Source organism: Fundulus heteroclitus, chromosome 13 (genome assembly GCF_011125445.2).
Source record: "Fundulus heteroclitus isolate FHET01 chromosome 13, MU-UCD_Fhet_4.1, whole genome shotgun sequence".
NCBI classification, from domain to species: domain Eukaryota; kingdom Metazoa; phylum Chordata; class Actinopteri; order Cyprinodontiformes; family Fundulidae; genus Fundulus; species Fundulus heteroclitus.
The window spans coordinates 12,937,978-12,960,839 of NC_046373.1; the positions used below are offsets into that span (position 1 = coordinate 12,937,978).

At 39.9% G+C, this 22,862-nt stretch overlaps 2 protein-coding genes across 40 annotated transcripts in view; both read right to left on the reverse strand.

Moving 5' to 3' along the window:
• clasp2 (cytoplasmic linker associated protein 2) overlaps positions 1–6,494 on the reverse strand; it is a 79,092-nt gene extending 72,598 nt beyond the window's left edge. For 38 of the 39 annotated variants that reach the window (XM_036145085.1, XM_036145104.1, XM_036145118.1 and 35 more), the window contains exon 1: positions 5,554–6,494. In XM_036145085.1, coding sequence (XP_036000978.1) covers positions 5,554–5,901 — 348 coding nt within the window. In that variant the 5' untranslated portion in view covers positions 5,902–6,494. The remainder of the gene's footprint in view (positions 1–5,553) is intronic. The other variant, XM_036145084.1, reaches the window with a different exon arrangement.
• Positions 6,495–7,085: 591 nt separating this feature from the next.
• Positions 7,086–22,862, reverse strand: part of fbxl2 (F-box and leucine-rich repeat protein 2) — a 34,929-nt gene continuing 19,152 nt past the window's right edge. Inside the window, exons 4-14 of the mRNA XM_036145130.1 lie at positions 21,936–22,010; positions 21,657–21,751; positions 19,648–19,812; positions 19,360–19,486; positions 18,103–18,177; positions 17,848–17,978; positions 17,604–17,664; positions 12,909–12,953; positions 11,822–11,878; positions 11,507–11,719; positions 7,086–9,214 (exon numbers count right to left, since the gene is read on the reverse strand). Of these exons, the coding sequence (XP_036001023.1) occupies positions 9,107–9,214; positions 11,507–11,719; positions 11,822–11,878; positions 12,909–12,953; positions 17,604–17,664; positions 17,848–17,978; positions 18,103–18,177; positions 19,360–19,486; positions 19,648–19,812; positions 21,657–21,751; positions 21,936–22,010 (1,152 nt within the window). The 3' untranslated portion in view covers positions 7,086–9,106. The remainder of the gene's footprint in view (positions 9,215–11,506; positions 11,720–11,821; positions 11,879–12,908; positions 12,954–17,603; positions 17,665–17,847; positions 17,979–18,102; positions 18,178–19,359; positions 19,487–19,647; positions 19,813–21,656; positions 21,752–21,935; positions 22,011–22,862) is intronic.

Genomic DNA, 22,862 nt, shown 5'->3' on the forward strand with positions numbered 1-22,862 from the left:
CAGAACATTTATTAGACAAAACTAAACCCTCAATCCAGCGATGAAACAGGCTCGTCAAACCGCAGTTACCTTCCAGACAGCGGGACCGAGGGACGTCAGACATTAAAACGCTGTAAATACTCAGCTCTATGTGAATGGACCTTTGTAAAAGGCCCCGGTCAGTGCAGCTAACTCACATTACCATCTGGAGAGTATATTCAGGATTTCTAGAGGGGTTTAAACTGATTTTTGGATGAAAAACAAAGCGTTTAATCAGAAATTCCCTTTTAAAAACCAGTGGCAGGCAGTCTTTAAAACGGGAAATCAACTGTTGTAGAAGCTGAAGAAACAATCCAGTGTGAACGGAAAACTGCAGAGCACCCACGTACTCATTAAATTGGATTGATACAGAATCGTCCCCATTGGACAAAACTGCAAATGATGGAGGCTTCTTCACTAAGGCAGTACTTTCAAAGCGAGGGAAAACGTTGCGTAACTAATTTAGACCTCAGTCAGTCCGGATGTAATAAGCACCAGTGGCTCTAACTCTAGTCATCAATCCACAGCAGAAAAACAGACATATTAAAAAAGATAAAAAAAACGATTGGAGCTCATTGTGTGAGCCTACCAACCAGAGACTAACGGGCAATAATGACTGGACCACAACAGTTCCTGCAGCTGCTTCCCACAAAGCTGCATTGAAATCGCTTTGCTGGAAGGTGTTTTTTTTTTTCCCTATTAAAGCACCCGCAGGAAGGCCAGCCAATAGGAAAATACTAATCTTCGTTTGAAAATATCATCTCGTCGTTATAATTTCAAGTTTCTTTTTTACTCATAGGTGAGGAAAACATTGTCTAAATTTTTTTCCCAATTCACGTTTTTTACCTATTAAAATATTCAGCTGTTTGCTTCCGTCTCTTTCCGGTTAAACAGTAAATGTTGTCAAGGAGTGGCGACGCTACGCTTTCAGGTGTTAAGACAGAGAAGGCATGACCAGCTGTAGTAGAAATCCTCAAATCCCAGCGTCCGGGCTTTACTGTCTGATAACTGGATCTGCTCCGGATCCATGCCGGAAGTGTTCGGTCATCTTAACCTGAACCCCGCATATGCATCATCATGCTTTATTAATGCTTCCTGTTTGCATTCTCCACATATGGCCACAACGACGCAGAGGCCAGTGTTGATGAAGTGAATCTGCAACCATTAGAAGAGGCAGAGAAAAGCACACAAAGAAAACCAGCAATCCAAAAAACAGCATCCAGCCTTCACGGACGCACCATAACAGGCACTTCAGTGCAAACGCCTCCATTTTGAACACATTAAAAACTTCTTATTTATTTTCTTGCTATAGTCCTATTCGCACGGGATTAGTTTTACCTTAGGACTACATGTGATTTGTTATAATTAGGGAGATTGTCTGCGTTTCTAGCCCTGTGCGAATGTGCCGTGTCAGTAATTTGTAAAGTAAAAAATTCCTCTGCAAATTACCTACTATATTTTTCTGAACTCTGAGGTCCTGTGATGATACTAATCTGACGCAAATAGGCATCTCTGTGATTTGGACAGAAATGGGCGGGATCCGATATGTAAATAGGCAGTTTTTTGGGTTTTTTTTTTTGGTTTCCTGGGTGTTGGGATTAATGTTTATACTTCATTAATCTTGTTATGATGTAGTAATGTAAGCTTTTGATATAATCATATCACTCACATGATAGCTTAATCATGTCCCTGTCATTTCTATTTGCGTTTGGTGAAGAATGGAGGCTGCATCGGGGCGTCTAGAAAACCCCGGGTCCCAAAGCAGTGAAACCCTAACGGGAAACAAGCCCAGTAAGCAACCCGCCACACAGTAATACAGAGCCCGCTTCTATACTGATGAATTTCTACCCGTCGCGTTTGTAAAGTTGTCGGGGGGGCGGGCAGGGGGTGGATATGCATCACGTATGGGCACAGACAATAACCGGCTCTTCGTTGTCTATAAAGATGCAACAACAACGCGAGATCTTGTTGCACAGTGCGATAGACAGGAGAAGGGATTCTGTTAGGGGATAAAACAAGCCCAAATAAGCGACTGCACATTCAAAGAAATGAGCCCAAAAACCACGACTCAGGGAACATAGTATACCGACACATTTTGGAAAAACAAAACAAAAAGGAGCACAGGGGCGCTTAAAAGCGCAGCGCTGGCCGCACTGCTTCTATCACACAGCCGCTCACATGCGCAATAAGCAGCAGCGATGTCGGTAAATTTCAGCAAATCTCAGGCTTAGGTGATCCCGTGATAAATAAAAAAAAAAAAAAAAAGCTGACGTAGGGGGCAGTTTATTTATTACATGAGGTCCCTAGGTAAAACTAATCCCGTGCGAATAGGGCTTATGTAAGACTTCGGTTCTCAGCTCTCCACCAAACACCGTCACTACTTCATCGCCTCATATCAACTTTTACCCCCCCCCCCCCCCCCCCCCTGCTGACTCCATCTTTGCAGCTTTTTGTCCTACAGCGACAGCAGAGTTCAAAGCCTGTTGTATGACAGGTCTTTTGGGGTAGGGTGGAGTGGGGGTGCACAGATCACCCGCACATCACTGATGCTGATGTAACCCCACCATTAGACGCGACCTTGGACACCGGATGCTGCTCTAAACGGTGAAATGTCCCCATATCAGGAAATAACACTTTAAAGATGAGTATATTATGTATCATTTACATGTTGCACTAACAATTTGTCTTGTTTTTAGAATATCATTACAGACAAATTTGCTTTTAATTCAATTCGGGTCCCCCTCCCCACCCCTCATTGATGTGCTGGTGCCGTTCTGCTTTTACTGCCGTTAAACATGCTCACGAGTAAATTTAACTAGCCTTTTCATTGAGCGATGGGAAACTTGAACCACATACCAAAACTAAAACGTTACATGTATAAAACTGATATTACCCAGGCACAGAGGTGCATGAGGATGCCACTGTTTACCCACCGTCTCCAATTTCCAACCATTAATGCCCAGAGATCACAGGCGTGGCAACTTCCTGCAAGCGGATCACTGCCGTCAGACGAAATGTGCTTTTAAAGGCGGCGTGTTAGTGAAGATTCTCAGTCATCCAGGGCACGATCGATCCAAAACAACAAAAACAACCGGACTTCTACTCTGCAGCTGAAGACGTTTCGCTTCCCATCCAGGAAGCTTTCTCAGTTCAAAATGTGTGGAGTAGTGTGGATTTACAAGCTTTATAGACCTGCAGGTGACGCCTAGTTAGTGGGACTGGGCATCCACTCAAACTTCATGCATCGGTTCCACTCAGAGTCTCAAGATTTTAAATGAATCATTTTGGATTCAATTCAAACCGATCTAAAATTGGATTGCTGGTATTAAAAACAGTTTTTTTTTTTAGCCGTTACCTGAATTTCATGGCTAATTATGCTATGATCATATTAACATGTAACTGCACATTAATAAAGTAATGGTAGCTAATGGCGGCTGTAAGGACCAAAGCCGCTCCCCGGATGCTGAGAGAATTGCTTTCACACACATGCTGTGGACGCCAGACATATCTAAAGCTGCCATTTCTATTCAATTTGATTAAAAAATACATGATTAAACCAAAAGGAACACTAAATTTGGACACAAACCTGCTGCATTATTGAAAATACGAGTCTGCGCGGGACTGAGTTCCCGTTCCACTGAAGCGGGGAAGGGATGGTAAAATGTTCCATTAGCTAGTTGAGCATGTAGACCAGTTTCTTTTCCAGCATTTAATCAATCTTTGGTTATTTGAATCGATTTTTTTAGGGATTAATGAGAATCGATTAATAATTGGAAAACAAAAAAAAAAAAAAAAATCTATTTTCTTAACACAGCCCTGCTCGTTAAAGCTTGGCCTCACATGTAGATTAACCTGGAACTGATCGGCCCTCACAATGGAGAGTCGTTGGGCTCATCGTTTGCCCGGTTTAGAAGAAAAGTTGTGGTCACAGGCATGGGGGTATGAATTTGGGCTGAAATTCAGCAGGAATCCAACCTACTGCTGTGTTGTAAGTTTTTTTAAAAGTTAAAACCGTTTAAATTTTCTTTCTCGCTTTACGTAAATGGCATCCTTCAACTCTCTCTCAAACTGTATTCTCTGTCCTTTACCCTCGAGGTGCAGGCGGACGACAGGGTCCTCTCCTGAGGAGGTGGCTCTCCTGTGTTGAGCCGTGCGTATGTGGAGAGGTTGTTTGGTTTCTCCAATATAAAAGATCAGAACTTTCCTCACTGCATACACCATTACGCTCACAACAAGATGACCAAACAGAGGAGGAGGGCCCAGGTTTCAACTTTCAAAAAAATGTACGACACAGCAGTAGGTTTGATTCCTGCCAAGTTTCACCCCAATTCACACCTCCGCACATGTGACCTCAATATTTCTCATGGGAGCCAGACAAACGACGAGCCTGACGACTCCAATGAGAGGGCGATCAGTTCCAGGTGGATCTACATTCGACTCTAAGCTCTATCCAGGTCTCACCTGCAGATAGACCTATAAATCCACACTACTCCTGACATTTTGAACTAAGAAAGCTTCCTGGATGGGAAGCGAAAACGTTTTTTTTTTTTAAAACCTGTATTTGGATTGGCTTTTATGGAGGCTTTGTGATGCGGAACGGTCCATCCCTGTGTTTACATCCTGCTGAGTAATGCACATCGGGGCAGACCGCGTCTTATAAGCCCCAGATGCGACTTGTGAGTTCAGTCGAGCTACAACAGCAGCGTTAAACTGTTTTGACTAGTTTGCACACAAATATGCAAAATATAGCAATTAAAAAAAAATAAAAATCTGGCATACACGTACTGTAGAGGATGTACCCCATGCAAATAGAAAAGGATAAAATTGCTGAAAAGGTTTTTTATATATATATATATATATATATATATATATATATATATATATATATATATATATATATATATATATATATATATATTTTTTTTTTTTTTTTTTTTAAAAACAAGGTAACAGAAAATAAAAGAACAAAATGAAAGGTCATAAACAATGAGTCTGCTAACCCCTCCCCCATCCCATCCATAATGCCCCTGTAGACCACAGTCCTGACAAAAGACTCCCACACACACACACACACACACACACACACACACACACACATACACACATAGACAGACACACACACCAAAGCGATCATAGACAGCTAAAACAAAAAAAAAAACCACAGGAATGCGCAAAAAAGCGCCCAGTCAGTGGGAAATTTAAAAATGTCCGCCTCTATTATAACCAGATTTAAAAACTGCTGAACTACTAGACAAAAGCTCTATTTATTTTTATTGATACTTTTATTTATTTGCGCGTCAAAGTGCCCAGGATCCTTTAAATGTTTATAGAACAGAAAAAAAATGTTAACTTTCACGCCGCTGGGCACCAATTTAAATTCTTCTTCTCTGCTTCAGTCTCAGCGAAACCAGCCTCCGCGTATAACCACTGGCCTGTCTTTTTTTTATTTATTTATTTTTACGCACACAAGAAGGCAGCAGCCTTAGTGAGATGCTCGCCCACCCGGCACCACGATGACTGGGCATTATCCCTTACCTTGAAGTTGCTGGCGTTGATCCATCCCGTCAACTCGTCTATGGTCTTATCCAGCCGGGGCTTGTCCTGCTCCACGTCCGGGGAGCGCTGCGGGTCGTTCAGGTAGTCGATGAGGTCCTGGCCGACCTGCAGTCTGCGCGTAACGTCCTTCTGCACTACCTGCTGGTAGAAATAATCCATGTTGTCATGGTCCTCCATCGGGCACCCAGGGAAGCCGGATCCAAAGCTCGGAAGACAACGGTCGCCGAGACCGGGCGTAAGAGGAACCGAAGGGGGGGGGGCGAGGCGAACTGTGGTCCAGTCGGTGTAGCGTGCACTCCGGATGGGTCTAAAGTCAAGTTTGATCATCAATGTGTGGTCGATTAAAAATGCTGATTACTTTGGCACACACGCCGCCGCATCATCATCATCATCATCCCTCTGAATAGACCGAAAAAAAAACAATTGATACGACGGGTTAAAGTTGCAGTTAGTTGCTCGTGTAGTGACTTTGAATAAAAAAAAAAAACAAAGACCTCGAAACTCAGCGAAACCTCGATAAACACACAGCTGCATTGGACCACGTCAGACTTTCGCTGTAAATCAGCATAACGACACGCTCTCGTTCACTATCTTGTTATGCTAACAACAACAACAACAAAAAAAAGAAGCACCTAGCTAGTTAGCACCCATACAAATGGCTCCACGGAGGCTAGCCCAGCCTGCTAACGGCCTATAGCCGGCGACTCCGCTCCGCTCTCCTACTTCATGGCCGCGGGCGCCAAAAGTCTGCTGGCCGGCGATTCGGTGCGAGAAAAAAATCTCCACAACTAAAAGAACATCTCCACTCCTGCGTGAATCGATCCCGTTTTTAGTCCACGCGTACGGTAATCGCTCCTAGAAATCAACCCGCTCTGAGGCTGGGAGTTAATTGTGCGTTGCCGGGGACTGCAGTTGACCAGGGGGTGGGGCCTCCGAGCCTTAATCACCGCACAGGTGGCCAACACAATGCCTGATGTAAAGTAATAAAATTAAAACCGACTCACTACTAGTCTCGTTTTATTTATTTGTTTTAATGAAAATGACACATTCTTTCAATGTATAAAGGTATATATTGGAGGATGATTATCTTTTTTTTTATTTCTTTTTTTTGCCCCGAAAATAAATCATCCTGTTAATGTGGGCGTGTCTTCTCTAGCCAGCATGGCTCACTGGTGACATCTACTGTAGATGCTGAACTGCCGCAGTTTTCTTCAGAACAGCCTTTTATAGATGCAGAGAAAAGTTTTACCGAGAATTTATTGGTTTGGGGGGGGGGGAAAAAACAAAACAAAAACATTTAAAAGTTCTGTTTCCAGTTTCCATCTTTTAAGCCACTTTGTCACATGTTCATGGTTTTGCATTTACATTCAGACAGCTCCACAGTGGTGAGGTTTTCACTGGAATTTGAAAAAAAACAAACACTGTACTATTTTAAAGTCCTGCCATGTGAACCAGCCTTATGAAGATGCTGAAAACAAATTTCATTAACTTCATTAAAGAGACAAGAACCATTTACCATTAGTCATCTTTATTTATTTGTCTATTTTTTTTCCATTCATTTATTTTTCTTAAACATAAAACCGTTAAAACTGTCAGAGGACATTAGTATAACAACCAGTCATGCCAGCAATGTATCAATCTAAATCTTCCTTTCCTAGGTCTTTGATCCTACCCACTGCCCTGCTTCTCCTCAAAGCCTTTAAGCACAGAGAGCATTTGCCAGTTTCTAGTGTGGCATTATATCACAAAATCGTTTGTAGATGGTGAAAAATGTAAGTAGCTGGATTTCATATCCATCATAGTGAGACAAAAGGTGAGATCCTGTTGATCTTAAGGCAAACTAAGCAAATTAAACCAGCAACTTTAGGACTTTCCAGCAATCACGTATAACTTTGCTAGGTTTTGCATCATCTGTAGTGTGACAACAGGAACTCTGTGGCTAATCGAATAAATTAATCTGATAAATTTCCTCAGGAGTATAGAATTCTAACCATAACAAGGATTTGCTTTGCATCTTAAACAGATTGATTTTAAAGATCCAGGCCAATTTATAACATCTTCCAACAAAGGTAAAGTGACAGTTACATAGAACTATACTAGAGAGTTTCAAATAAATACATTTATGTGATTGTCAAAAACTTAAGGTGTCTTTGCTCATAATTCTATACCCAATCCTCTTTAGAAATTTCCTTTTAACTTTTGAAGCAGTTCCACTGAGCAAAGCCCTGATTGATATCCAGATACGCAAAGCAATAAATCTGAATACTTGACATCACAGTCCCTTCAACTGTAAGACGCAGTTGCACACACGTAATGAGCTATAAAAGACTCACTTTGATCCGTAACGGGGACTGGAAACCTTCTGATGTAAACAGGCTAGCCTCTGGTGCTAACCTAATCTGAAATGTAAACAAATGCCTCAGGGGTCCAGTAGGAGATAGATCACAGGGCTTACTGACAGAATTCGACCCGAGCCTCCAAGCCAACGGAACCACACAGGTAACAACAGAGGCCACACATCCAAGAAGCAGTGTCAACAAAACGCTTTTTCTTTTTTTCACCCTCAGGGTCTCATCATAGGTCCTTCTTTGTTAAACAGCAACATTTGTTTTACATTAAAAAGACAAGCGTGTGTCTCTTTCTGAATAGACAGGCATGGACAATTACAATAAGCACTGAAAAAAAAAAAAAAAAAAAGTTGCAGTTGGCTGGCCTTTCCACAGTTTTTGAGTGAGTTGGTGTCAATCTCGTATTTGTTCATGTCGCAAAACATTCTCTGTACAAAACGAAGCAATACCTCAACGAACGTTTCTGAGATGCACAAATACGTCATGTCCCGTTTTGTTGCGCTTCCTGTTCGTTCCAAGTGTTCCACACTTTAGAATTGAGCTTTTTCGGCGCCGATATACGTCACACAAGACCGGCGTTTCGGGCCACATCCTGGCTCTCGTCTCTCACAGAGCTGCGCGTCTGTTGGCTGAAGCAGAAAGAATCACAGGATGGTCATATAAAGGTGGCGCGTGATTGGTTGAGATGATACTCCGGCGTGTGCGACTTGTCCAAGATGCTGAGAACATCTTTTTTTTTCTTTTTTCCCCCCGTTTGAAAATGATGCGTCGGGTTTCCAATGTTCCACTGCAGTCTGTTACGCCGAAAGGCGGGATATTCACGGTTCATTATGGAGTGGAGAACCTGTTTTTGTCTTTATTGGATGCGGGAGAGAACAAGACAGAGATAAAGAAAGTCCATCCATTTATATCTCTTTCCTTTAAGCCTCTCCAAACCGCTGCGCTGCTGCAGGGCTGACTGGTGAGCAGGAGGAGAGAGGAGGGGCGGTTTTTAACCGATCAGGGATCAGCGAAGACAAGTCCATGTATTGATCTATGATCAGGAGCAATGAGTGGGTCCAGCCCCTCCTCTCTCCTTCACCACCTACCCCAATCCCCCGTCCCTCCCTCGTGCAATCCCTCAGGAGCCCATATCAAAGCAGCAGGACCTGTAGACAGAGGTGCCCCCCTCTGGCCCTCCATTGTCAGAGGATGATACAGCAGCGGCACAGACGCTGGCCACCTCCATGCACAGAGGGAGGAGGTGTCACAGGGGCGAAGTATGCGTGCACTTTGATATCCGGAAGCTGAGCCTGTGTAATAAAGAGATACAGTTAGTGATTTGGTCAGAAGTAGACATGCTCTCATCGTCAGCATGAATTAATATGGGGCTTTTAGGGATTTATCTAAATGATAGTTTTTGGGAAGGGTTCTAACAAGATCCTGGTATAATTCAGGCTGAATATTGTGCCACTCTTCTTGGCATTATCGGTAGAGTTCATTTAAACTGATTGATTTTTTGGCACAAAAGCAGCTTTTAGTCACACTAAATACATTTTCAATTCAATTCAATTCAATTCAATTTTATTTATATAGCGCCAAATCATGAAACATGTCATCTCAAGGCACTTTACAAAGTCAAGTTCAATCATATTATACAGATTGGGTCAGATTATACAGATTGGGTCAGATTTTGTGTTTCAAAATTTATTCAGAGAACTGTGCTTTTAATTCCAGTCGGTTAAAATTGATTGACTTTGGACTCCTGCAGGCCAGGAGATTAATATCTCTGTACTGGAAAAAAAATGGATATACCATCAAAGCACATGTGGGTGAAGGAGATGGCATCGTGTATGGCTCTGGAGCGACTCACTTATATTGTCAGAGGAAAAGGAGCGAAATTTGAAAAGACATGGTCACCGTTGACCGAGTTTCTAAAACATTACAAAGGACATTAAGAGAACTGTGCAGAGATGGCTGGGTTTTTTTTTTTTTTCCTCTCTTGTTTATTTGTGTTTGTTTGCTTTGGGGACTAAGTTATTTAATGAGAATCTGTGTTAAGTGTATCACTGTCACTTGCTTTTTCTATTATGTTATAAGATTCAATAAAAAAAAATAAAAAATAAAAAAAATACATTCACTGTGGATAGCGACACCGATTTTCCACAAGCTTCCAATTTATTATAGGATTGAGCTTTGGGGTGTTCCTGGGTTGTTTCTGAACATCCTTAACAAATTTATTTTGTTTTGAGAGTGGCAGTTTGGGTAAGATGGTTGAAACCTGGAGAAAAATTAATGTTTCAACTAAATAACGATCCCAAACACACATTAAAGCTGGTTTCAGATGGCTTACAAATAGCTTCAGCAGTTAGCCTATCCTGGCCCCTGATTTTAAGCCTGGTAAGAAAGAAAAAAAGAAAGAAAAAAGAAATTAACTTGCTAAGAGACGTTTTTCTTTTTAGTGGGGTATATGCATGTATTTGATCCTGCATGTAGACGTTGTAACCTTGTGTGAAAGAGAAAACCCACAATAAATGACTAATTGTGCATGAACTTTTACTTTAAACATGATGAAAGTTGCTTGTTGCATAAATCATCTAATAATAATAATAATCTGGGAGAGAACCATTTTATACAATGACCAATTCCACGTTTATGAGTGAAATCAAACATAAGATGTGTACAAATCACTCCGATATTCAGAAGAATTAAAAAGGAGCAAGAAGGGAAATTTCAACATTTTAGAAAGAAAGAACTAAAAAAATAGGGAGGTGAAGAACTGAATGTGTCGTTTTAGATGGAATATGGCGTGACGTCACACACCATCTCTCTGTGTTGTTGTCCAGTCTCTTGTTCACACAGCCAGGCAGGCCGCACATTCATGTATGTCTATGTAAATAGTTGTTTTGGTCTAGAGACAATGCTCAACAGCCCACCCAGTGGTGAAATGTTCTTATTGCTCCTTTAAAGTGGTACTCCCTGACAAAATAAATACCTTCAAGCTCGGGTGAATGTTTGACTTCTCTAAATAAAAATAAAAACAGAACATTTTTAATTATCTTGTAACTACAATAAGAGCAATATTTAGGCCTGTAAAAGGTGACACATATATAACCCTAAACACACAAAATCAGATTTTAATGATGGAAGAAGGACAGAGAGACAATCTCAGAATCCTCAAACAAGAACATCAATCCATCGGCATGTTAGCAAAAACGTTAATAATTACCCCCACTAAGTCCGTATCCATAATTATGGTCTCTCAGATTTTTATAAACTACTTTACTAACATAAAGCAAGAATAAAAACAATGTAGATTAACTAAACACTAAAAAGTGGTTAAACAAGCAAAAGGTTAGCCCTTTATGAAGCCATTTGTACACTTTTCTGCACAAAATAAAAAGAGGTGCGTCACGATCCTTCTCCTCTGGAAAGCGATCTTCAACCAAAAATACATTATACTAATTAAAATCTCCAAAGTGTAAATAAAAGGGCATGTTTTTTTTTTTTTTTTTTTTTTTTTTTTTTTTTTTTTTTTTTTTTTTAAAATCGGAAAAGAAAGCAGAAGAAACCATATAAAAACCTCCCGCTGTGTCTCTGCTCACCCTGATGCGTTTGATGCCAGCCCTGGTGACTTGCTGGCAGTCGTACAGCTCGATGCGCTCCAGGCGATGGCAGCTCTTCAGGTGCTCCAGGGTGACGTCGGTGATGAGGGGGCAGTTGTCCAGCTCCACCACTCTGAGGCGCTCCTGACCACAGGTGCTGTTGCTGAGAGCTCTGATGCCGTCGTCCGTGATCAGCTCGCAGTGGGACAGGGACTGGCCGGGGGGCGTGAGAGAAAGGGATGGAGACGCATTGATATGCAGCCAGGCTTGGAGGGCTCTGGCACAAACTCAGACTCTACACATCTAAATGTTTACCAGTGCTTGCAGCCATGGGCAGTGAATTGACAGCTGAACCAAGGTGTTGTCGGTCACCTGAGGGGAGGACAACATTGATTAGTAAATGTCCCAACATGCCTATACACAGCTTAGAGCAGGGGTGTCAAACATACGGCCCGCCGAACAATTTAGTCCGACCCTGTAGCTAAATGCATTATCATTATAAAAATAAAAAATAAAATGTTTTTTTTTTTTTTTTTTTTTTTTTTTTTTCCTCCAGTGTCCTGTCTGGCAATGTGGCAATAAGATGCCACAAAGAGCTCATCAGATTTGACTTTCACAAGTGGACAAGATAAAAGGAAGAGAATGATAAAACAATTATTGAAAAAAACATGTACTTCGTTTAATTGAAACTATGCAGTTCCTATATTGTCCACGAGGGGCGCTGTGTTTTAATTAGCAGATTAAGCTTCAGGTGTGGAAAAATTCAAATAATTTCTTAATTTTTATCTGTTCGATGTATTTTGATATGTAGGACAGTGTTTTTAAGTTCCAAAAAATGTGAATAAATGTTTTTCAACATTGTATAATCACTGTGATCAGTTCTTATGCATAATGCACAAATAAATGTTTAACTGAGTAAAAGTATTATTGAAATTGCACATACTTTTCTTAAAAACGCTGAGGTTATTCATAATATATTGTGTAAAAGTGAAATTAACTTAATATAAAAATCAACAAGTCCACATTTATTAGTTCTATTTAATCTTGCAATGAGTTAACTCGTGTGGCCCTCTTGAGATCAGATTAAGCTGTATGCGGCCCCTAAACCAAAATGAGTTTGACACTCCTGGCTTAGAGGCTGAGATCTCAATATGGAGCGAAGTGTTGCATGGTAATGTGTTGCAGGGAATCTTTCTCTATTCTCCTCTCCGCCTTCTGCAAAAAGAGATTTAAAGGGTTCGTAACAAGATTACTATGGAAAACGCTCTTTTTTTCCTCCACACAATCGGATTTGTCCTCTTCCTTCAGTCTGACCTCTTCTCAGACAAACTGATAAAAAGGTCATAAAGGTTTTACAGATCAATCATAAATAAAGGCCCGCAAATGCCACATATTCACTTACCAGGATACATTCTTCGAGGTCCATTTTTTCAAGCTCATGACAGTTCTGTGAAGAAAAAAAACAGACGGGCTTTTCTCAGAAATAAATTCAATTCCCTTCAGAAATACCAAGTGAAATGGATGGTTGGCTCAAGGCCCCGTTCACATTGATGTAAGACCCCGTCACAACATTAATAACCAGGCAGAAGTTGGAGGATTTCCCCTGGGTCTTGAAGAAGACTTCTGGGTGCTTAAATAAGCGCGTAAAGGCAGGGGAGGAGGAGACTTCTCCAGTCATTTGTGGTGGAGCTGATCTGGGTACAGGGTGTGACGTGGAGGAGTTTGTCAGCAGACATGGCAGCTTTTCTAGTGGCGTGGGACCTGGATGCAATTGTGTCGATCGATCAGTGAATCTGGAAGAGAAGAGGCCTTTTTGCCAGTGATCCTCCGGCGTATTTAATCTACAACTTTCGCTAGCGGTGTGCTATGTGCATTGTATCCTGCCACTCCTTTAGCTGCAACCAACAGGACCTTACCCAGGGTTCCTACAGCATAAGGGAAGTTAAATTCAAGACTTTTTAAGACTTTTTAATGCCACTTGAAATAAAAAGTTAAGACCAACTTCACGATAAACAAGATAAACCTGGTTGCGACAACTTCACCCAAATGTTTATTTTAACATAAACCATTACTTTGTGGCCCAGTAGACATGTTAAAAATTTTGAAAAACATTCCATATAGGAATAAAGCTAAAAAAAACACACAAATTACAGATATATTTTTAACAACTACTGAACTGAATGCACAAACTTTGTTTTGTTCCCTACTACAGGGGTTCTCAACCTTTTGCAAGCTGGGCCCCCCCAAAGCTGGTTTGTTGCAGTTGGGGCCCCAGTGCCCCCCGCCCCGCTCTACCTTGCATAGATAGATAGATAGATAGATAGATAGATAGATAGATAGATAGATAGATAGATAGATAGATAGATAGATAGATAGATAGATAGATAGATAGATAGATAGATAGATAGATAGATAGATAGATAGATAGATAGATAGATAGATAGATAGATAGATAGATAGATAGATAGATAGATAGATAGATAGATAGATAGATAGATAGATAGATAGATAGATAGATAGATAGATAGATAGATAGATAGATAGATAGATAGATAGATAGATAGATAGATAGATAGATAGATAGATAGATAGATAGATAGATAGATAGATAGATAGATAGATAGATAGATAGATAGATAGATAGATAGATAGATAGATAGATAGATAGATAGATAGATAGATAGATAGATAGATAGATAGATAGATAGATAGATAGATAGATAGATAGATAGATAGATAGATAGATAGATAGATAGATAGATAGATAGATAGATAGATAGATAGATAGATAGATAGATAGATAGATAGATAGATAGATAGATAGATAGATAGATAGATAGATAGATAGATAGATAGATAGATAGATAGATAGATAGATAGATAGATAGATAGATAGATAGATAGCCCTAGGCTATTATTTTTAGGCCCACTTTATTATTATTACCATCATCAGTAGCGGTAGGTAGGCCTATTATCATTTCTAGGCTATTGTTATAATTGGCAGTAGCACCAGACTTCTAATGTGAGCTTGCAGGCATTATTATTATTATTATTATTATTATTATTATGAGTAGTATAGGCCTATCACCATTACTAGGCTATTGCTATATAATTGTGAGGTTACATGCTTTTTTTGTTATTATTATTATTATTATTATTATTATTATTATTATTATTATTATTATTATTATTATTATTATTATTATTATCATCAGTAGGCCTATCACCATTATTAGGCTATTGCTATATAATTGTGAGGTTACATGCTTTTTTTTGTTATTATTATTATTATTATTATTATTATTATTATTATTATTATTATTATTATTATTATTATTATTATTATTATTATCATCAGTAGGCCTATCACCATTATTAGGCTATTGCTATATAATTGTGAAGTTACATGCTTTTTTTGTTATTATTATTATTATTATTATTATTATTATTATTATTATTATTATTATTATTATTATTATGAGTAGTATATGCCTATCATTATTACAAGGCTATTGCTATATAATTATGAGGTTACATGCTTTATTGTTGTTGTTATTAATATTATCATTATTATCATCATCAGTTGGCCTATTATCATTACTAGTCTAACTCTTGGACTGAACGTATTTTTTGCCAGATGCATTCAAATAGTCACCAGAGTAAAGAAATGTATATTATATGTGAATTATGTGCGCCGTTTGGAAGTAATTTTGATAAAACTTGCTGTATAAGCGAAAGAGCACGAACGTTCTGCATTCGGGTTGTTCCGGAATGCGACGTCACAAACAGAACTAGTACCGTGCATCAGCCTGCAAATACTACGTCTTTTGCTACCAATTTGTTCAATTTTATTAATAACTCTTACTCTACGTACAAAAAAATAAATTTAAAAAAATGTCTGATACATCTTCAAACTCCCCCTCAAGCATCGGCGACTCAGATAAGGAATATATATACGAAGAAACGGAGTTTGAACAAGGTGAACCTGAGGAGACTATATCTAACGTTGCTAAGACATAGAGCCCATGCTCCATTGTAAGTACCCCTCAAAATCCTCGCTCGTCAAGTGTGAATTGCATAAAACACTTTTGTCACTGCTGGCAATCCAGTCCTTTTGCGTTTGTTTTACGAATATTTCTTTCGGACCTTTTGATCCACCGGCCAAGTATGTAGCGCTACTTTCTGCCCTGCACTAGACCGCGGTGAAGTTGGCTTGACATTGGACATTCAAGCTCCGCGGCGTAAGCGGAGCACTCTTGAGAAACAAAAATCAAATCAGATTTATTGACGGTCCCACCGCGTATGGGAGAAGGGAGCAGCTGAGAGACGCTGGCCGAAATCGGAGTCCTTCAACCGGATCAACCGTGAGCTAGATCCCGCTGACTCCGCGGAGGTTGAATGTCCAATGTCAAGCTAACTTCACCGCGGTCTGCACTACAGCTGCTAACTACGGCGATTTTTTTAATATACATACATGTACAATGTATGCAAACCCTCTGGCATGAGTCTGTGAAAAGGATTAATAGGACAAAAACACCGAAATAATCCTTAGTGAACAATGTTTGTTTAACCTACCGGGCGGCTCGTCCTCTTTGCTGAAGCGCTGTGTGTCTGCTGTGTGTCCGCTTTCTGATGTTAAACAAACATGTCTGAACGTCCATCCATCCATTTTCTGACCCGCTTAATCCCTCATGGGGTCGCGGGGGTTGCTGGTGTCTATGTCCCGATATAAAATAATTCTTAGCCGTCCAGTGGGTTCATGGTTCCATGCTCTCTCATGTGTATTGCCTGCCGTGTTTATAAGGCAGCTAAGCTACTAGCTATGTCGCCGTACAAGCCTTGGCCAGCATTTCACAGACTCGCTCCGTCCCTTCAGGCTTTTGCTGTATAAATCTGGCAATATGATACCATCAACCATCAACTTACTCTTAAAACGATCTTGTGATACGTTATCTAAAGAAGAAAAATATGCCGAGAACTCGTCAGCTTCCTTCCAGTCCGGCGCGCATGCGCGAAAAACCCGGATGAAAACCGCTTATCACCTGCATTTGCGCTCACTATCGACAAAACAATCAAATTTGTTCAAAACTTTTTTTTTTAAATCAGTCCAAACACATTTTAATTTTTATTCAGGAGTTATGTATATACAAAACTTTAACTTTTTATGAAAGTAGTTTAGTGATAAAAAAAAAAAGTGAAAAAAATTTTTTTCCAGTTTTTTTCCACTCCCATCCTGTAGCCTACTCGCGCCCCCCCGGGAGAGTGTCGGCGCCCCCCCGGGGGGGCGCGCCCCACCGGTTGAGAACCACTGCCCTACTAAAATAAACTATAAATCAGTGCCAATTGTTTTTCACAGCTATGGTCCGGCCGCAACAGTTTGTATTGGTTCCACTATCGGGACGAAACCAGTAATGGTTACATTGAGCTGTTCGGTAAATTTAAAAAATATATAATTGTATCAATTATTTTACTGTTTGGTAAGGATTACAAAAATAAAATCCTATTTATGACCTGGTAACAATTTTAAGACCTAAGAAAGACTGATTTAGGACATTATAATGCCTTTTTTTATGTTACAGAATTCAATGCCTTTTAAGACTTTTTAAGGATCAAATTTACATTTAATGCTGTCAAAAATGTCCTGCCATTGTGTTAGCGATGAGAACAGAATAATATGAGGAAAAAGCATGAACAACAGCTCATTAGGTTTATACTGTAGTCATACAATATATCCATTACAACAGTTTCAGAGTCTTGGTGTGATAAGATATGTGATCGGCAAAAAATTGGATGTTATATGCACACTTTCTTCAAACTGTATTCACAGAGAGCAAAGGCATACAGTGCTTTGATAGATAAATACGGCACAGGATGGTATGCTCAGTAGTGCACAGGGCTTAGCACAGAACGCCCCTCACCTCACCTGCTGGTGATAAACTGTAAAAAAAAAAAAGAAAAAAAAAGTGGTGTTATCCACATTTAGTCCAACAGTCGTAGAGGTCCGGGAGACCATGAGGAGGTCCTAATCTGATGTGAAGTGGGATCTCTAATGGGTTATTGGTAATAAAAAGGTGACAGAAAACGGAACAAAACTCACTCTTGCAAGCACTGTGAACCCGGCATCAGTAACATGGGAACATCGTGCCGCCTCAAGGATCCTTGGAAAAAAGAAACACAAGTTCTGAAGAGTAACTGGAGAAGGGGCTCCAAATCTTAAAGAAATCTGTGACCAGGAGGAGATGCTGATAACAACTGTAGGCTAAGGACTCAAATTGCTGTCATATTTAATGATTTATGCAGTTAGATTAACCATTCACATCTAAAGTCGCTGTAATTCTTACTTGAGTTGAGGACAGTTAAGTCCCAGTGCAGTCAGAGAGGCATCAGTGACATTACTGCAGCCGGATATGCAGAGGATCTGCAGCTTGTGGCATCCCCGGCACAAACTGACCAGACCTTCATCTGTAATTTGCTGGTGGTGTCAGACATACAAAAAAATAACAAATTAGAAGAACATTCAGTCACACAAACCTCTTATTCATTATTAACGGGTTGGGCATTCATTAAAAAAAATATGGTAAAATGGTTTGTCTTACTGTGCAGGACTGCATGTTGATGGTGGTCAGTTCCGGGCAGTGCTTCTGTAGGTGCTTCAGTGCGCCATCGTCCAGCTGGGTTAAAACAAACATACATTCTATTGAGATCTATAATACTTTATATGTCATGAAATAGCATTAAAATGTCACATTTCCCATGAAGAAGAAGAAGAAATCTCTCTCTATATATATTCCCCCCTCCCCCAAGAAGGTTAACGTTTAGTGATGCATTTGACTGAAGATTCCTGTGAGCTCTGTAAAAGCTGAGTCAAGGAGGTTTGTTGGAAACGTTTGCCAAGCTGGAAGCAAATGCAACTCAGGAAAGAGAAGAAACAAGCACATATCTGCAAGAACTCATTGGTTTTATTTAAACCATTACATTAAAAAAAAGCCAAGATTAAAGGAGCGATAAGTAATCCTGACACCTTGTGGCTCAAATTGGTACAACAGCTTGTCAATCACAACAAATCTGTAGTTTTTAAAGGGTGTGTTGTTGCACTGAATTTTTACTTCCACAGAACAGGTCTATGATGTTGTATTCTGTTCTATTTCTGGTCTGCTTCTCTTACTGGCTTCCATGTTTGCAGGCTGCTGCTCTTTTGCCAAAATAAAACCCCAAATGCTGCGCTCTGAAGCTGGGAACTCTCGGAACTCTCATATGATTGGCTCAGGAACCAGGAAGTAAACACGGGCTACACTCTGAAACAAAGTAGTTCTGGACCGTACCTCTAGGTTTGAAAGGAGAAAAACGTGACAAAGACATTGTTGATGGAGAGGACCGATTGTTTATAGGGAATGTTACTTCCATTCCAGGTGACAAATGAGAATGATTTAGGTTGATTTTACAGTAAATATCTTACTTATAGCTCCTTTAAGTAATTATGAAAGAATGTGTGGGAAAAGGGAAAAAAAAATCTCTCCAACAGAATCTACTACGATTTTTGTGAGGGGTTGAAATTTACCTTATTAAAAATTAGAATGTGGATGCATTGTTTGCAACCATTTTACCATATTTTCAGTAAGATTACAAGACAGCAAGAACCTCACAGGGCCATAATTAACAATAATCTTGAAGCATCAGAAGACTTAAAATAATATCTATAGAATTAAGCTAGTTTCTGTTAAATTTATTTAAAATATATATATTTTTTCTTCCCACAACCAGATCTGAAATTTAATGAACGTAATTCACACAAACACTGTACTGCAAAAAAACAAACAGTATGTGTCATTAAGTGAAGCAGTTGTGCGTCTTACCTGCGTGCAGCCTCTGAGGAAAAGTGCTCGTAAAGCAGTGCAACCTCTAGCCAGGGCCTCAATACCGTCACGTGTGATCTGGTCACACCAGGACAGATTTAACATCTCCAGCATTCTGCAGCCATCGCTAAAACAATGATTAACATGAAAACAAACAAAAAAGGATATCAAATAAAAGTTAAAAAAAATAGTTTCCACAACCGTGTGACAAATAGAGTTTACATAATACTTAAGAGTATAAGACTTTTGGGAGGAAGGTGTTAACGTAGGGCTAGGATACACAAATACCTGAGTGCCTTGAGGGAGTGGTTGGTGATGGACACGCAGGAGGTGAGATCTAACTGTTTGAGCTTGGAGCAAAACTTGCTGAGGCTGAGGCAGGTGCTGTCTGTGATCTTGGTGCAGCCGTTCAGGTTGAGCACTTCGATATTTCTGCAGTTCTGAGCAAATGTCCTGGGGAACAGACGAAGCGTCAGAAAAGGGAATTTCTCAAGAACTGCTTTATTGGACAAATTAAAAAAAGGTCAGAGTGTAGGCGTAGGTGGAAGCCAATAAAGTCTGCGCAAAGGGCTGACTTATTTCACCCGTCGCCCTTATTCAAACCCTTCAACTGTGTGAAGAACATATTGAACTTCTTTGCAGCGCATTTCAAAAGGTTTTCACTCCCCTTTAAACTTCCCCACATATTGTAACAAACGTCAATGTATTTTATTGGGATTTTATTTGATATACCAACACAAAGAACCGCATTATTGCCATGCATTGTCTTTAGTCTCATTAACTGTGATATCTCTGAATTAATCTCCTGAAATCATTTGTCTACATGTCACTGAGCAAATGAGAATTCCTCTGGGAAATGTAGTCAAGAAAATAAACATGCTGAACAAGGCACTCAGGTCAGATGAGATCAACCCACAAGCGAAAGGCTGAATGTGGGATCAAACTAGCAGTGCACATCATCCCCGTGGTGAAAACAGGGTGGTGGCAGCATCATGCTGTGGGTGAGCTTTTCTTCAGCAGGGAGAGGAAAGCTGGTTAGCGCTGAAGAGGAGATGATGATAGAGGCAGCAAAAATACTTGAGACTTGGAGAGAATTCATCCTCTAGAGCTCTCAAAGTGGGTGTCGGGCCCCATGGGAGGATCGGGAGAAACCTCTTGGGGGTCCCAACATGATTTGATGCTGATGAGCTAAAGAGATTGAGTATTTCTTTATTTGTGAAACTGATATCAAAGTATAACTGTACAAGACGCTCAACATTCCTTACGGTATTTTAATGAAGGGCGAAGGCGGCACTTTTTTGTAAGAGTTCTTAGAAAAATACTACTTCATTCTGGCAATTTTACAAATTTATTGTCCTAATATTAAGACTTTATTCTTATTATTTACCAAATAAATAAAGCCCACAGGCCAAAAGGTGGTCACCGGTCTGTGGCACTGTCGCAGGCTGAAAAGTTTGGGACTCGCTGATGTAGAGGGACAACAACCCTAAAGCAACAGCCAGAGCTACCATGACATTCTGTATTTAATACATATTTATGCGTTTCAATGTGAAAGTCACATTCCAGTGCTAGATCCAATTGAGAATCTCTAGCGAAACCTAAATGTTCAAAGATATTGTTCTAACTTGAGCCATTTGCCAAGGAAGGAGAGGCAAACATTTCAGCCTCCAGATGTGAAAAGCTGGTAGAAACACACCCTGATAAACTTTGCTTTAAGCAGCTGTAACTGCTAAGGAAAGTGATTTTTATGGAGAATTTACAGAGGCGGGCTGAACATAAATGCACAGCACACATTTTATTTAATTTTGCAAAAAAAAAAAAACAGAAAACTATACACCTTTTTTTCCCTTCCCTTTCATAACTATGAACTACTTTATTTTGGTCAGTAACATAAAGCCTCAATAATACACTATTACATGAAATATCAGTGAACAACATGACAAAATACATAACCAGATTGGACAAAGATCAAGGGGCAGTAATACTTTTACAAGGCATTGGTAACCTGCTCTTTATAGAAGCAGAAGAGTCCATCATATAAAGCTGTATAAAAAGAGGCTGGTTTTTTTTTTCCGTTTGAGTGTAGTACAAAGTGAACTGAGAGCAAACGTAAATAAATGAGTTCCCAGCAGAAACCCCAGAGAATAAAGAAGTACAAGCTGCTTCAACTTTAAACATCACACAGAGACAAAAGCAGCAAGTAAACAAACCGACAAGAGAATGCTTTTTATTAAACTATCAAAGCTGAAGTACTCTCCTCTCATCAGTGTGTGCCAGAGAGACAATGAGAATCTCACTTCATAGAAGCATCTCCGACGCTCAGACAGCCCCTGAGGCTAAGCTGCCTTAGGAAGCCTCCACACCGCTTCGAAATGTTTTCCACCACTCGGCCCTGAGGGACACAGCGACAAATAGGGAGAGAGAGAGAGGATCAGCTGAGACGTCACAGTCAACACGGTAGCCTCTTGACCCATCGCTAAGCCTCCGGCTGGGTAATGCTACTCAACGGACGCTCACATTTACACATGCGGCAAATACAGGAATGCTGTCCAGATAATAATAAACACAGGACTCACTTCTATGTCTGTCTGGAAGTTGAACAAGTCGATCTTCTGCCAGTTGCTGCCATCCAGCGCCAGGACATTCCACGCCTGAGAAAAGGGACACCCGGAAACAGACAAGGAAGTGGGTCAGACAGAGGTGGAGAAGGCGAGCAGAACCGGTGGAAGCAGAGGGCCGGCCTCGTGGTAAACACTTGGAATTCAGCACCAAGAAAATATTTGACATTTCCTAATTTTGTTTCGCCTTCTTTATAATTTAAAAAAAATAATATTTTTATCGCCTTAATGATCATATTTTCTGCCTTTGGATTAGGGCTGGGCGATAAACCGATTTAATCGATTAACTCGAATTTACAATTCTTTAAGATTTCATTTTTGGAAAATCTGGATTTTATTTTTTTGCCAATACACTCATTGGGTTTCCATGAAGAGAACAGCATGTGATGATGTTTAGGCAAATATATTGTCAAAATATTGTTAAGTGGAAACATTTTTTTTTACCATAATACGAGGTACTTCATTTACTTATTAACTTTTTTTTTAACTTAGTTTGAAGTTCACAAGTGCAGTGAAGCCTGTTCTTAGCTCAATGTGTAATACCACTAGCAGCAAATGTTTTGTTATATTTTCATTGTTTACAATGGCATGGCTGCCATCTTGTTTTACAAGCATGTTTCACAGCTTGTTTTTAGTTGCACTTTGAATTCAGATCAACTCCCAGATGAAATGCTTGACATAAAAGCAAGGTTTTAAAACAATTTCTTTATATGAAACAAAGGAGAAAAAAAAAAATCGATTAATCGGATTTGGTATGATAAAATCGGAGATTTAATTTTTAATCCATATCGCCCAGCCCTACTTTGGATACACACATAACTCAAACAAATGGCTATGAATAAAAGTTCAACTTAAAAAATGATAGTATGAGAAGCTTAATGAGAA